At 39.5% G+C, this 16495-nt stretch overlaps 1 protein-coding gene across 4 annotated transcripts in view; it reads left to right on the top strand.

Moving 5' to 3' along the window:
• MCF2L (MCF.2 cell line derived transforming sequence like) overlaps nucleotides 1–16495 on the top strand; it is a 168206-nt gene that overhangs the window by 117455 nt on the left and 34256 nt on the right. For all 4 annotated transcript variants that reach the window (XM_086610782.1, XM_086610768.1, XM_086610764.1 and 1 more), the window contains exon 4: nucleotides 11217–11307. In XM_086610782.1, coding sequence (XP_086466908.1) covers nucleotides 11217–11307 — 91 coding nt within the window. The remainder of the gene's footprint in view (nucleotides 1–11216; nucleotides 11308–16495) is intronic.

Below are 16495 nucleotides of genomic sequence, written 5' to 3'. Positions count from 1 at the left end.
TCGGATTACAATCCAGGCTGAAGATGTGGAACCCGTACCCTGCTGTTACCTTGGCAGCCCCTCAAATTCGCCAGTGAGAATATCCCAGGACTTCCCGCAGAATCTGTCATGCTATGCGTGCCCTTCCTTTCTCAGAGCACAGCTGCCAAACAGTTGTAGATGCCATATGTTCCTGTAAGAAGAAAGAAAATGTAAAGGTTTACATTTGAAGTAAGAGCATTGCGTCTTAAAGTTACGCGGTAGGTTGAAGCTTTTGTGTCAGATAGGTAATTTGGCAAAGTTAGGTCAAAGCTCAACAACATTACTTAGTCTGAATTTTTACTGGATTTGGAATCATTTACATTTGTTTTAATGTCCAGCTCGTGAATGTCTTAAATTTCTTTTAAAGCTCAGCCCTGTACAGGCAAAGCCTTTCTAGTCTTTAAATCCCACTTACACCTTCGAAGCTTAGCGGATTTGAATAGTATATAGGCTCTGTGTGCATGACACACACTGTCCAGTGATAAATTTAATCTACTAAGGAGACAAAGTAAATTGAGCACTGTAAAACTGTGAAAGTTAATTACTAAAATGCTGGACATCACACAGGAGCTTTCATTAGTCCAGTCTTAAGTTCAGAGTATTTAACACCCTATTTAAGTGTAAACTCACCTTTCTAAAACACAATATGCAGCATTCCAGATAAGGTTGTGCCAATACATTGTGCAGTGGCATTAATGGTTGTTGATGTGTACTGGAACTATGTATAATTCCAATATCATAGTTCTGAATAGGTGTAAAAATGCTTTTATGGAGTCTGACTTAATAGTTCTGAAGTGAGGATTGTGTAGGCTTTCTGTTGCTCGTATTTATTTAAGCTTAACCAATGTGGAGCCCTTTTGCCTTTATTGACCTATTTATCCTTAATTGTCCCTCGAGGATAACATGCCCTATTTCAGCCATCTGTAGTTAAGTCTAAATGAATCCTCAAAGTTGTTGTCTTTCTTCATATGGTCCTTCCAAAAGCAGCTCTGCATGACCTGAAGAAATTACACTGTTTTTTCCGTTTAGAAAATTAAAACTCTGCCTTAAAAAAATTTATTTTAATTAATTTCACACACTAAAAGAGGATCTGTTAAGCAATAACTTTGTCTTTTAATGAATATTTCTGTTACCTGCAGAATCACATCAAGGCTGTTCTGATTTTAGTCTGTGGGGTTCCTTGGTGGGGTAGAGCTTTCTAAGTTACTATAAAAAAAGGCTGATGGATACCACAGAAAGAAAATCAGTGCATGTGGTAGAAGCAGATGCCCAGGTCCAGGCAGATGATGATGTTTGGACATTTCAGTTCTTATTTTTAACACTGGCTACGTTCCCTCAGCTTATTCCCAACAGCATAAGCTTTCTGGAGCAGAAAGAATGTCAGCATATATGATGAAACATAGCCAGCATTACTGTACTCCAATCAGTCATGTTTGCTTGTTTATTTTAAGAAGGAATTGGCTTGAAAGTGGGAGAGAGGCTGATTTGAGGATCTGGAGCAGCTTAGGAGATAAAGAGGAACTATAGGGACTAGTCAAGGCAGATACTGACACTCGTGTCTCTGAATGTGACTGTGTATGCTATATTAATCAGTGTAAATACTTAAAAATAATTCAGGCATGTACCAATGCTGCTTATTTGACTGAGGAACACAAGCTGTGCTTCAGACACAAGTGCCTCAGGTAAACGCTTGGATTTATATCACAGAATTTCAAAAAGACCTACTGCTGTTCAGGATAAAGACCTTTGGTTTCCTTTGAGACCAAGGCTTGAGAGCAGCTCTCCTGGTTGTCACTGAGTTGTCACTCACTTCATCGACAGTACACCTCTGATGGCAACCCATCTTCCTTGTGGGTTCTTCCTTTGCTGAAACCAGGACACAGGCAGATGCTTTAAGCTGTTGCTGTTGCAGTCCTGTGATGACGGAAGGATCTTCAGATCAGAGATAGGCCTGTGTGTAACCACGTGTAGCTTTCTGGGTTACAGTCATTGTGAAGTTTGGATGATAATTCCAAAGTTTTAAATTATTATCAGCCCCTTAGATAAAGGTCTTTGAAGTTTCTTCCGTTATTTTGTCTCCTGTTTATCTGGCTTTTAAGATCTCCTGTCATTGATACAACATCCTGTGTAATTATCTTGCCTATGCTTATAAAGTTTCAAAAAGCATTTTCATGGTGTTGCTCTTCCAGGCTGTATGATTCTCCTCCTCTCTTCTGCCTCGTGAGCAAATTATAACCACTTGCCTATCATGGTTTTTGTTTATGCCACCTCACAACCCAGTGTTCATCTAAATTCTTCTTTGCCCGCTTGCTGCAAGATCCTAAAATGCAATTTTGTGTATCTGATGATTCCTCAATCCTGAGAAAATTGAAATACAGTATGAGTGTTTTCAGACGTACCTGGGGCATGAACTAATAACAGCTGAGACCAAAAGTAAGCATAATAGGAAAGGGAAGAGATAAGGTTTTCATCAGTGGTGCACCGGATAAGAGTTAGGGAGAATTAACTGAAAGGTGGAGAAGGAAGGAGAAAAAAGAAAGTGCATAGTGGAAGGACAGAGAAATGCATCAAATTTCTTATCTGAACCTTGTCTAATGTTGAAACTTTAACAGGTTCAGCTCCAACACAAAGGCTCAGATTTTCTTCATTTCTGGTGCAGCTTCATCTGTTTCTCTGCAGGGAAGCCAGTGACTTCAAAACCAAATTAAAGAGAAGGTCCAAATGCTGTGTTTTGAATGTGCATTTAAAAATCCATCTATTCACTGAGTGAAAAAGATGGTAGAATAGTATACATATTGCGGTATTCATAGTGATTTAATTGGGGTTATTTTTTGAGGGGAGCAGTTTTTATTTTCAAAATCAGACTTCAGAATGAATAAGAAGTGGTGCCTCCTTGCTTACAGGTTGTGCTTCTGCTGTAGAGTGTCACAACATCAGCTGTGTTGGGTGAAATGCAGCTGTTATTGCCAGGAACTTTGTGTTATAGTTTTTACTTGGCTTTCAGTGATTTTGGACAGACCACTAGAGGCTGCACTTGTATAGCAGCACTTCTGACTGTCTCATTTTAAATTTCTTTTGCTGGAACTCCTTCTCTTTTGTATATTTCTTCATGAACAATGGTCAGCCTTAGATTAAGTTGGGTAGATTTTTCCTTCCACAGTTCATTGAGTTGACTATGAGAGGGCTCAATAATTAAATATAACAAATTCTTCTAGATCAATAGCCCTTTGTTGAAGCACAGTACAGGCACTCAGTAGTTAAAAACAGTAAGGAGTAGATGACAAGTTTTGTCCCTGATTCCAGAGATTTGGATACAGAGAGACAGGTGCAGTGCAGTGACTTCCCCATCACCAGCACCAGCTTTAAAGTCAGCACTTCAGGAAGCCTGTGCTGAGCCTGTTCCTTGAGTCTGTCTCTATGGATGGTTTTCCAATGAGCTCAGAAGCAATGGATGTGTCCTCCCAACTGCGCTTCCTGCTCTAGCTGATGACTTTGGTGTCTTCAGCTGAGATGCACAAGTTGTTAATCATTGTGTTCCCATTTTTGTCCCCTATGCAGTGCCATGTGCCAGAAATGGAATGCATTTATCGTATCTGTTTTTTCCCATAAATGTTGCTGGAATAAGAACTGGTATCTGATGGACCTGTTACACACCTCAGCTGAAAGCGATTCTTGCAGGAACCCGAACTGAGATGTCAGGCCCACAGTTTGAATCAGAACCAAAATGTTGTGCCGGTTTGCGTTAGGGGCTCAGGAGGTCTGCTAGGTGGCCAAAGAGCTTCATCTGAGTGTTCGTAAAGGTGATGTTCATAAACGTTACCCTTCGTAGGAACAATTCTGTTCTCAGATGTGTGCGAGATTCTTTGAAATCAGTTAGTCATACGTATACATCTGTGGCAGAATTTGACACCAAACTGCTATTTTCTGTCTAACAAATTAAATGGCGTGACAGGATCATGCAATTGTATATACAGCCATCTTTTGGAAATATGTTTCATTCTATTTCTTTGCTTGGCAAATTGTTTCTTTGCCACTGATATCTCAATACCAATGCAAACCTCAATTTTTTTGTCTTAAAAATATAAAATATAGTTTGAAAATCTGCTAATTTAGAGCAAGTGTAGTTAGTGGGAGGGTGTTACTGTCAGGCTTTCAGAACACTTCCAACTTGTCTTAGGTATGTAATCACTGTATGATTTGTACATTTGCATTGCAAATTTGGGATATCCTTTGTAACATTGGTGTTATGAAGGATTGCAACATTTTTTATTTTCCAGACTATTCTTCAACTGAATGCTTTTAAATAATAATTTAAGTGTAGGTTTCTAGAAAACACATAAGGAAGATCTGAAATAGCAGCAGCATTACAAAGCAGTATTCAACTTCAATACTGTGTTAAAACCTAGAGGCTCACTTACCAATTGAAACTATAAAGTTTATTGCCCAATATAGAGCTCAAATAATGTTTGGTTTATAGTTCTTTTTCAGTTCCTGCTATCTCTAAATTGATTTTATCAGGCACCTTCTACAGTGAGACTCAGTATTATGACCTATAAAGCCTGCCGATACCTGAAGCTTTCAAATTGGAGCTTTGTGGAGTGTGATATATCCTCTTATTTCCATCGTTTACGCAAGAAAGCACAAGATTGCTTTCTTTTCCTTAGAGACTGTGGTTTTCAACATTAAGAAATCCTTAATCTTAGTCTCACTTTGGATAGTGAGAAAGAAACTGTCAAAAGATCAAAATACTTAAAGACCAAGTACAAAAATGTTTTTTAATTAATAAATAGAACACCTTTTAAAATGAGGGGAACATGTGAAATATAGTTTTTTTCTTTTTTTTACAATACTGAGCTGGTGGATTTGTTTTGGAATTAAGTGGATAAACTAGCCCATTTTGAAACAAAGTAGACTTTATGATAATGGGCAATCAAGAATTGTAAGAAAATGAAACTGCTGTAGGTCTAATTACTGTTTAGTGCCTGGGTACGAGATTTTGTTTGAAGATTGAAGTTGAATTTTAACTTTTTTTCTTTGTCAGTTTTGTAATCCATTACATTCTTCTGCTCTAGGAAAAACTCTGTCCTCTAGGACTTACCTAGTGATTGCATAGAAATAGTCTTGGTTATCCTATATAAGGGACACTAGGATGGGAAATGTGGAGCAAGGCTATTCCAGGTGAATTGTTCCTGCCCTTTTACTTGCTGGGAAGCCAGCATAAAATTGGTAACGTGAAACATCATCATAGGGCTTAACTGAATTATTTTCTTTCATAGTTGCTGTGCTGGAGATTTCTGTCTTGATTTGTTAATACCATTAATCATATTTTTCTCCATATTATCTGGCTGTCTTCTAGAGCATACAAAGGCCACTAAGATGGTGGGTCTTCTTTGCTGTCATTCGTTTCCAAGGCATTAGTGGTTTCATTCTTTTAATGTGTTAAACACTTATGAATAAGAAAGACTTCTCGTTTCCCCCTTACCCCCCAAGAAGTCATTCCTAGTAGCAACAGGAGAGCTGGAGAAATGGACTTTGAAGTGGCTCAGATTCAATTGGTTGAAATGCCTCTGAAGATGTAGGATGCAAAATTTCTCTTGGGAAGCAATAACCTCACTAGTTATTGTCTGGTTTCTAATAGCCTGCTCCTAAGTAAAGTAACAGAGAATGCTGGTTTTGATTACACTAGCTTGTTTGCTGATGAATGAATATAGGATGACCTCTGACTTCAAAGACTGGTAGCTGCTGGAAGCATTTTTATCATGGGGAAAATGAGAACACTTGGTGTTCAAAGTGTTCACTAGCACTGTGTTCAGGCTACTGGACTGTCTCCTTTTATATACTGAACCTATTTGAGCTCAAACTTGTCTTTTTTTACTTCACTGGATGCAATTCTACCTTCAAGAACACTTATTTATTTATTTAAGAGCTGGTCTACAAAACCTTTGTGACATGCCCAAGCATAAACATAACTACTGTATGGGCAGGATGGGCAATACCTTTCCTATGATCTGTCACTGTATCTTGTGTGTTTGCCCTTTTGTGATACAGTAGTATGGCCAATGATGAGTGGATGGGCTAATTCCACAGTCCTTCCTACATGGGCCTGCATATTGCATGCCAAAAAAGATCAGGCTTTGTGAGCAGCATGAGACCGCGCATCTCTTCAAGCGATGTGTGCCTGTGACTGATGCAGATTGATGGTCAGCAATGAGCTACAGAGGGTGAGTAGAGGAGGTGGGATCTTTAGAGGATCTAAAGACAGCTTCAGCTGATTATAATGCAGATTACTGTAGACCTTGCATTGCCTTGGTGCTCTGCTCAACACAGTAATTCCTCACTGAATATTACTGATGTCCTACTATCAAAATAGCTGTTCAGACATTGAAAGCAAGAATTTCTAGTTGGTTTGTATGTATAGGCAGATGTAGCCAAGGTAGGGAACAATCTTGAGTGTAATGTAAGCCAACTGATTAATAAAAAGGCTTTAAGACTGAAATTCACTTTTATTAAACTGTAATTATTTAACCTAAAATGCTGCCCAGAATTTCAAACATCCAAAAGCTTGATATTATTGAGTCACTGCAGTGAATCCGAAGATTTACTTCGTTTTGCTTCTAGTAGAGAGCAATGTATGCAAGCAGTTTTCATACAGCAGTGTAGAAGCAATAGGAACTTATTTGTGTAACAGTTGTCACCACCCATACCTTGGAGAAATGCAAGGATCTTTCAGATGATGACTATGTAATTGCTTCCACATACCCCAAAGGGAAGTTTCTTGCTGCAGTCCAATGTACTGTAAGCTTTCCCACCCTTTCCCCCAGGTGCATGAGCTCATAAGTCTTGCAAACAAGACAAAGAGGGAGATGTCCCCATAATCTAAAACTGAGGAGTTGCTAAGTGGAAAATTCAGTTCCTGCTCTAGAGTCTACATGGAGAACTTGGTTCTTGTTGGGCAGGTACTTCAACCTCACTCTCTCTCACCATCTTCAAATGGTGTTACACTGGCTCTCCAAGATGGAGAGAGGGGGCTGAGCAGAAAGTTCACCCTCTGCTTCATTTTTTCCCAGTACGTGTCTTTTGTGGCCCCTGCTATCTGCCTTTCTGACCTGGCCTTCATGAGTTTGCTGGACATACTTCCTGCAGAGCAGGGATGGTTTCTCTGCCTTTCTAAAAACGTTCTGTTCTTTGTGCTGGTGAATAAACAGAAGAACAGAGCTTATCTCATGATGTATTTTTTTGTGCGATAGGAGAGAAACAAAGGAAGGAAACACTAAATTTGAATTACAAGCTTATATAAATTATGTTTCAGAAAGTACACTGGATACAAGTTAATGCATTAAAGAGAACAGGTTGTAAGGGAAATGTCAAGAAGCCTTAATAGGCAGGTGGTCCTGCTAAGGTTGTCTGCTATTTCTCCCTGTAAAGGTTGGTTTCCAGTCGTTTACAACTCTGCCAAATTTTCCTTCCGTTTGTGAGGTCTCACCTGAGTTTTTTGTTTAAAGTGCAGCCAAAATAGCTGAGTTGTTCCCAAGAAGCCAGGCAACAAATCCACTGGGCTTTTCAAACATTAAAACATCCTTTTGTTTGAGAAGCTCAAGTGTCTCCATCCTTTGGTCAAGGACTTGGACTTGACATTTAGAAGAATGACGGCCTTTGTGTCAAGGAAATACCTTGAGAAAAATCTGCCTAAATCTCAGCTCACAGGTGTTCAGTAGCTACTCAAGTCTGTTGTCAAAAATGTCCCGTTTCATCCTGGAGTTGAGCAGGGGCTTCTCTGTGGTTGCAGAATGAGCTGACTTAGAGCCAGGTCCGCTACCAGGGCTGAGAGCAGGAAGACTGTCTCATGGGATGCGAGTGCCGCCTGTTGACAAGCAGGCAGTGCAGGAAAGCTGCCTGACTCAATGGGCAGGGGCACAGCCAAGGGAAGTGCCCGCCTGAGGGAAGACACTGAAAGATTGAGCGGGACTGCGGTGTTCAGGTAGGGTGGGATGAGAACTAGTTTAGCCATTTGTCCTGACAGTATAAAATAAAAAAAAATAAAGCACCAAGACTTTGAGCTGTTCTCGGGACAAGGCAGCAAGGGACGAGAATGGTTAAAGCGGTGAATGGGAGAGACAAAGGTGGGTGGTGGCGAGAAGTTCATTGGAGAGCGATACAGAGGTGTGAGAAGACCTGGGCTAAGCCGATGAGTACGACACAACGGGAGCAAGGGAGCGGGTAAAGCTTGATGAGCAGGACAGGCCATGTCCATCAGAGCAGGCTTCTGCTGAGACACAGAGCAGAAGCTGAAATGCTTTATTCTCAAGCAAATAGGGGTGGGGGGATGAGGGGGGCAGGAAATCAGTATTTGGATGGAGTGTAATAAATATGGCTGGGGGAAAGAGGGACAGCCACCACTCACAGTTAAATCAGGTGCCAAAGGAAAATCAAATACCTACTTTTTACCAGAGCACGATTCGTCCTGTGCCCTGAAAAAGAGGGGGAGTCTTGTGAACTGTCTTGTAACTACATACGCAGGTGTGTGTGGCAGCAACGAGAGGTCACTAGAGCAAGGGTGCGCTGGCAAACAGACCTGTTTCCAATATTTATTTTTCTTGAATACATGACTTTGTTGTCTTCATAATGTTCTCAACTTTGTTGTACATAATGTCTTAGTTTGGTTTGTTGCTTCCTGCCTACGACCTGCTGGAGCTGGATCCCAGAGTCGATAGCCAGCACTTTGCAACAAAACACTGCTGTCAAGATAACAAATATTCTTCCTACTGTGACCAGATCAGAACACAGCATTTAATTTTTTTTAAGCAGTCTGTGTGAATGGAGTGTTAACGGTTTGAAGTCAGGTGTTCAAGAATTTGCCCCTGGGTCTCTCCTAGCCAGCCGTGGGGAATCCTGGCCTTTATGTCTGAGCCTGGAAGGGGGACACATTCTGAATCATGCAGCCACCTGACGTATTTGATCCAGTGGAAGAAGGCAGCTGGCTGAAGACATCTTTTGGGCTGTCTTAGAGATATGCTTTCCTTTGTCAACTCTTCCACTTAAGTAAGCCTTATCATTTTTTCTAGGAGAATGATATTAGGCTCTGCTTATTGCCAGGTGCTGAGGCAGGTGATTAACCGTGTGGAGCAGCCCTCTGAATCTTCTCTGGGATCCTGGTTGAGCCTGTCTTTTCCTATGCTGCTGCAGAGAAATCTGATTGATGCTGTCAGAGGCTTTAATTTTATTCCTATTACACAGAAATGTCAATAGTTTCTTGAAATCTGATACAGATGTTGCATTTAGATACTCTGTGGGATTTGAGATTATGCTTCCACTGAGGAAGTATGCAGAAATTTCAGGACTCCCAAGGACTTCTACTGGGCAGGGGAAAATAGCTCTTTAAAGGAGTCTTAATACTCTTCAAAATCCACATGAACTGCTGTGGGAACAACTGTAGCACTTTTTTGACTCCATTCATCCACATTTAGGCTGTGTGACCTAAGGAGTTTGTTTTGCTACCTGATTATTGTGGAACATGGTTGCTATTAGCATTTTATTTTGCTCAATCACTAAAGGTGAAAGTGGTGGGAACTTTAAGTGGGGAAAAGGAAGACGCTAAAGTCAATCTGGATCTCTCTCCTCTTCCTCTTGCCCTTCAAATAAAGATAGAGAAGGAAGAGAGGAAGCTTTAGTAAATCATGGACTGTAGTGGGAAGCATATTGCTAATATAAACCCCTGTTTGTCTGCAAGGGTTATTCAGGCTTACAAGGCAAGTGCTCAGATGTTGTTTCTCAGGCAAGAGTTAAGTAACATGTGCTGAATGTGGGCAGTGAGGGGTCGTTCCTAATATTTTTCTTTGTTAAAATGACTGCTTAGTTTCTTTCAGAAAGAAAGCAAGTGTTCCTTTGCATTTTTTTATGATTATTCATGTTTCTTCTTAAATGTTTAGTCTGCAAATTTGAGAGAGATTACAGTTTGTAAAGAGAGGGGATAGACTGTGAGTCATCTTTAAATTCGTAATTTTGAAGAATAGCTTAAGATGACACATCTGAGTACCTGTGTTCTTCATCTTCCTTGACATCCTCTTCTTATTATGCTACCAACGTAATCTGATGAAGCAAAGCTGGTGTTTTCATATGATTCAGCAATCTTGAATACGGGATCCTAATGTTCTGTTGTGTTGATATTTATATTGTCTTTTAAGGTATGACGATAACAAATCAATGCACAACATTTCTAAATGCCACACAGTCCAGATAGTAGGCCTTGCAGTAAATTATTATCTGGACTGAAAGTGCAGCACGTGTTAAAAACGACCAAGTATAGGAGAAAATCACAAATGCGAGCCTGCCTGCCTTGTATCTGCCTGTCGTTTCCATTTTGATTGCGATTGGCTGGCAAGGGCTGCTGCTGGCATTGCACAACTGGCTTAGATGGGGAATTACAAAACAGGAGCAGATCCCTTGACTGGGACTCGGTAGCACATGCAGCTGAGCACAGGCAAAAAAGAAAGGTCACCCGTATGCAAGGATTTGAGCGGGATCTCTCTCACAGATGTTTCCATTCCGGAGAAGGGCATCTGATCTAATTTTTCTCATCTCTGACTTGGAGTGTTTCAATGCAGTAGGGATTTTTCGGTACAGTGAATGTAAAAATGCACCTGGGAACAAGTTTGCAACCTGGAGGCATATGAGAATTTCAGATGCGCGGAACAATAATGAGGCATGAAGGACCTGCATTTTTAAGGAGTGTTAAATATCAGTGAGGAGGAAGACAATTCAAACGGAAGCTTAAAGGCAGATGCAAAAAGAAAATAACTTTGTTTTGATCCTGCAATTACACTGAAAACAGCATGAAGGAGGGTTTATATCAGCACCACAACAATGGAGAATCAAAAGGTTTTATTTTCCCCTGAGATAATCCCTGTACAAGGAATGTAAAAACTATTTTTCATTAAAAAAGAATAATTCATTATTTGAATATGATTTGAAGCTCTGTGGAACATATTTGGGACTGCTGCATCTTTCCAATCGTGTATAGTATATCTTCATATGTTTAGATGAAGAAGGTTCTGTGCAAAAAGGTAAAGCTACTTTTTAAAAAAAAAAAAACACCAAACATCTAGTTTTTAACTGCTTTTTTTTGAGTGAGAGAACCAGAGGAGTTTCATTTGTATTTTTAACTAAACTTTCTCTTCTTTCCTTCTCCAAACTTGTAGTTTACGAGATGCTGGAATTGGATTTATTCTTGTCATAGATCGCAGACAGGACAAATGGACCTCTGTGAAAGCTTCCATACTGCGGATAGCTGTGAGTATTGTTTTAAATTAACTCCTTATAAAGCTTTTCCATGTTGAACCTTCCTCTTACGAGTACAAAAGCAGCAATGACTTTATTTCTTCAACAAAACCTTAGCTGATATATGACACAAAAAGTACCCAGTAGTGCTTTTGTATCCCAGCTGACTGGGACCGAGCATCGTGTGTCTATGATGCGCTTTTAATGCAGTTTGCAGCTCAGGACATCGGCCTGAGAAGGCACTTACAGAGCGGGGGGGGGGAGGGGGGTGCGTGCAAATGTTTGCGGCGTGCACCTCTCCCAAGTGGGAACTAATACTTGCATGGGCAGCCTGTGCATCTCACAGAGCTTTGGGTCCACCTGTCACTATTCAAGTGAGCTTTCTTTTTAGGAGTTGAGGGTGAGGGTCTTGATTTAGTTTACCACTTGTGAAAAGAATTCAGGTATAAAAGCTGATCTTGTGGTGTTTCAATTAAAACAGAGGTTGCATGTAAGGAAGAAAAACTTACATACTTACTATGATCAATCAACAACATGTGTGGTTTCTTTCAATCTCTTTTTTAATTAATATTTTTGTAAATATGAAAAATAAGCTTATTAGAGGCTTTTTTCTTTTTTCTTTCCTTTTTTTACACAAGAAGGAAAAGACAGGTTCATGTTTATCATGTGCTTACCATACTATTTGTTCACTTTTTTGGAGTTTTTTTCTTGTTATCCTTGCTTGAATTGTTGGTGTTGATAATATTTCCAGCAAGTGCTGAAAAATCACTCCTGTAAGCATCTTTAATTTTTCATAGCTGAAAATGTTAAGCTCTGTAAAATAAAAGTCAAATCAAAACAATAAATGTCATTTTTGTGTAGCCCCTTTTTTTTTTACCAGAGAAGTGTTGGTTTATTGTAAATTAAAAGATATTTATTTAAAGGCAATGTATCACTCCCACTATATGACTTTTTGTGAATTAATATTTAATGATTTAATATTTCTACAGTACAACTTTTTCCACAATATTTATGTTTAGGAATGTTAAAATATTAAAAATATACAGAAATATTAGCAAAACTTGCTTTTGCAGCTCGCTTTGAAATTTTGAGATGCAGCATTGAGCAGATTCCAGTAGTGGAAACTAAGCGCAGCACAATTTGGGGCGATTAAAGAAAAAGAACTGTATCTCTGGAGTTTTTTAATCTCTTTCAAAATTCAATGCTGTAGTTTGTGTTTAAAGACAGATAAGTATTCCACATATGAATGTCTTTTTATTTCTGTATTTTAAGTGATAGCGGGCAACTACAGACATGTTGCTTATAGTCATAACATTAACATTTTTGGTAATGTTCCTCCAGTGTGTGTTATTTTGCCTAGAAGCACAATATACAGAACCTGAGTATCTGTTCCTCATGATACATGATCCATTGTTGTAGTGATGGTGTTGGTGCCTAAGGGCTTTGCCTGGAGAACAGTAGTTAAGTGCAGCAAGCTCTGCGGGTTGTAGTGCTGTTGATGGTGGGTTATTTTTATTTTGTCTTCTTTTCTCATTCTTCTGTAAGCTTTATTTAAAAGAGAAATCATGCTTCCTATCTGAAGTCTAATATTTTAGAGGCATGATTTTTTTTTTTAATATCTGTTTCTTTTCACTGAACTTGCTCAGCATTGGCTTTATATTGCATCCATGGATGCATGTGGCGGTACTCCTCTTGGGCTTCTGCAATAGTCACATCATCTCTGAACGCTTGGAAATGTTAGCTTCCCATTCCACAAAAAAATGTAGTGAGAAATTCTTGTTTACTGTCTCTACCGTTTCCTTACTATAATATTTGCCGTAAGTGAACTCTAAATACATTTCTGCTGTCCATTACTTAGAATACTGAAGCCAAGTATACATGATACATATCTTGTGCCAAAGTCATGAGGATTTCTCTGGGTCCTGCTGATGGACAAAGATTTTTAAATGGCTTAGGAGTAACTAGAGGCTTAACTTTCACTTCTTCAGTTTTCCTAACCATCAGAGTTGTCTTTTGATGATAATCAAGCATCTGAGTGTCATTTGGGCTGTCCAGATTGAACCTTACGTCTGAAAGCCTGGTACGTCTAGCAGTTTTGATCAATTAAGCTTATTACTGTATGTAAGGATATGAGTCTCATGTTATTCAAGAAGAGGGTTTTGGCCATTGGCACATTTGTACGAGATCCTGCAGTATCTTCCCAGCCATCTTTCCTGGTTTTTCTCTAGTCACCCCAAGGGGGGTTGTCCCTTTCAATCTGTGAAATCAGAGATGCCAGTGCAGGGTCCTACGGCTGGAGCACTGCCCGACAGGAATATCCTGGCTGAAGCATCTGCCCTTTACTAATATCCCAACAACTGCAGGAAACAAATCTGTAAGCACTGAGCAGCTGCTAACCAAAAAACACATACTAACATGTATTTTTTAAATAATTATTATTTTATGCTATTTCCAAGACTCTTCACACACAAATGTTTGTTTTGTACTAGTGAGTTTTAGAAGTATATTTTGAAACAAATCTAATGAAGAAATAATTTTTGTTTCAGGCTGAAATTAATGTGGAAAAACTTTCTATATTATGAAAAATTTCTGGGCTTAATTTTTCCTTCTTTGTTGTTAGGGATCATTTTTTTTCCAGGGACAGAATATGAGCAATGACGAGCTGAATCTTTATTTCACACTGATACTTTAGGGTTGCTATAACGAGTCAAGGCTGTGAGGATGAGGTAAACCTATTTTTGCAGACACAGTGGAAGGGCAGTGCCTGCACAGTTTACCCAGGATGACTGCTGCTGAAGCCCATGCAGTGAGGACAGAACTGAAACCTAAGCCAGAGGCACTAGGCTGAAAGATGACCCCTCTTTTCCTGGGATGAGACAGAGAGGCTGTGGGAAGCACATCCCCAGGCATGCGGGCCTTTCTATGGTTATACTCTACTGGACAAAGTAGCAATAGACAGGTGGCCCAGGAAGTTGTCCTTAGCCAGTGCAAGACTGCAGACACTGTGGCTTAAGAGGCACTGCAAATACGATTATTATTTTTTTTAATTTTCCCTCTGATTTAGCTATCCCAAAAGTGAAGTTACTAGCCTAGTGCAGTCCAGAATGGCACGTGTTTGGAGGGTGACCATCCTATCTGAGATAGATGTGATGGATAACCTAGAGATACTATTGACTATATAGAAAGCTTAGCTTTTAGATGACTGTAAATTGAACAGAATTCATCCCTGTTGTTGAGTCTCTAGGAGGAATTTGGCCTACTGGGATAGTCAGGCTGAGAGGTAGAGTTCTGGTAGAGATGCCAAAAGTCAAGCTTTATGTTGTTAAGTGTGAAGTCTTGGTGATAAAGTTTCACATTCCTAGAGAGGCTGTAGAAAATGGAAAGGTATTACAAGAAAAATATCAAAATTAACCATTGCAAATTGTTCATTCTTATTACATTGTTGTTTGAAGATACAAAAATTCTTAAGGTTTTTGTCCTGTTAGCTGCTGAGATTCTTCTAAATTTGTCTTATAATGTCCTGTTTTCAGTTAAACACTGTATAGAGAGATACACAAGACCTTGCTGAAATTCTTAGCTCCTGTGGCTGAGCAAGTGGGTAGGCTCATGGAAATAAAGCATGGTTCGTGAATGAGAGCGCAAGGAGGAGCAGTCACGTAGCTTGGCAAAATGACTCCATATTGTCCCAAATGAAGCTGGGTGAATGACAAACAGCAGACAAATGAATCCGCTTTCCTTTCCATGAAATCAAAACTGACTTTTTTTTTTACTCTTTTTTTCTTCTTTTCTTTTCTCTCTTAGTGTTATCATACCTAAACAAGCAATATTCAACCCACAGTTGTAGGAGCAAGGCATGTTACTAATCAATGCGTTCTGGGGTTTCACACTGCTCTCGTCATGGTGTTTTCTTAAAAAAATGAAGCCTATGTCATTACATTCTTTGCCTTTGTTGTGCTGTCATTGTTGTCTTCGTCCATCTTGAGGGAAAGGTTGAAGTGTGAACTGAGCCTTTTAGACGAACAAAAAACTGCATTCAACATCATTAAAAGTTCCACCATAGCCATCCATTAGCCTCATATTGAAAGTTCAAAGAAAACAAACTTCCTTAAACTTGGTGCTTAGGAAATAACGTGCACGTGGGCAACTGCTCTTGAGGAAGCAGTTGATATGGAGGTCACTCAGGTGAAAATGGGAAAGTTTTATCCAGTTATGTAACTTTGCAGTTCTTTCTTAATGTGACAGGAGTTGGGTTTTATCCAACCTCCTGGAGAAGTTTGCATCGTGATTTGCCCCCTTTGACCAAGGATGTATTGCATGCAGGTTTCACGCCTTCCATTTTGGACTGCATTGTCCAGAGCACTGTTTTTCTTAGCTCTTCATAAATGAAAATGCAGTCTTCACTGTAGCAGAGGCTTAGCCCATTAATTGCTTTGAAGATTAGGGCCAAGACCTTTAACTGGCAGGAGAAGACCAAAAGCCAATGGAGAGACTGGAGTGCTAATACCAGCCTAAACCTTGCAGGAGCCAGGCAGTCCCATTTTTCTGCCATCTGGAGTCTTATCGTTGGTTTTACATCCAAGGTGAGAAACAGTGAACTACAGTAATCCAACCTTGAGTTCTTTGGCCTTGTCTGTAGAGAGATGTTGAGTTTCTTAGTGACTTGTTGATGGAGAAAAGATGCCTTTAGTAAGTGATGCTCCATGAAAGGCACTGTGTTATGTTGTGGGTAGGTATTTCCCACTAGCACACTTTCTAGCTAGCTGGTTGCATCACGTCCTGAAAACTGCAATGACACTTAACAATTTGTATGGGTTAAGTTTGAAAAAACTGCTTCTTTTTCAGGCCTAATCATGTTTCTTGTTTTCACTTGGGCTCAAAACACCACCAAAAACTTGACACTGTGATGAAGCTATGACAGTATTTGTATTAATTTAGTAGCTATTACCATGAATGATTCCAGTGAATGATAAACTAAAAAGGTTATTTTGAGATGCTGTACAGTTTTGTCTTATTGCTTTGGATATTTTGAGAATATTACATGTGCAGGTACTTTTGCAGTTACCCTTGTATAGTCAGCTGTTTTTTCCTTGTTGTTACATGGTTTTTTTAATATGTAAAAAGAGAGAAGCAAATCACTTAAGCTCTGAAAACAGGGTCATAACATCACAAGCATTAAACTCAGATCTAAAGCAAAACAGCT

The sequence above is a fragment of the Tauraco erythrolophus genome, chromosome 1 (assembly GCF_009769465.1).
Source record: "Tauraco erythrolophus isolate bTauEry1 chromosome 1, bTauEry1.pri, whole genome shotgun sequence".
Taxonomy (NCBI): Eukaryota; Metazoa; Chordata; class Aves; order Musophagiformes; family Musophagidae; genus Tauraco; species Tauraco erythrolophus.
Note: the sequence above shows the minus strand (reverse complement) of the source record. Positions and strands in the feature narration are given on the sequence as shown.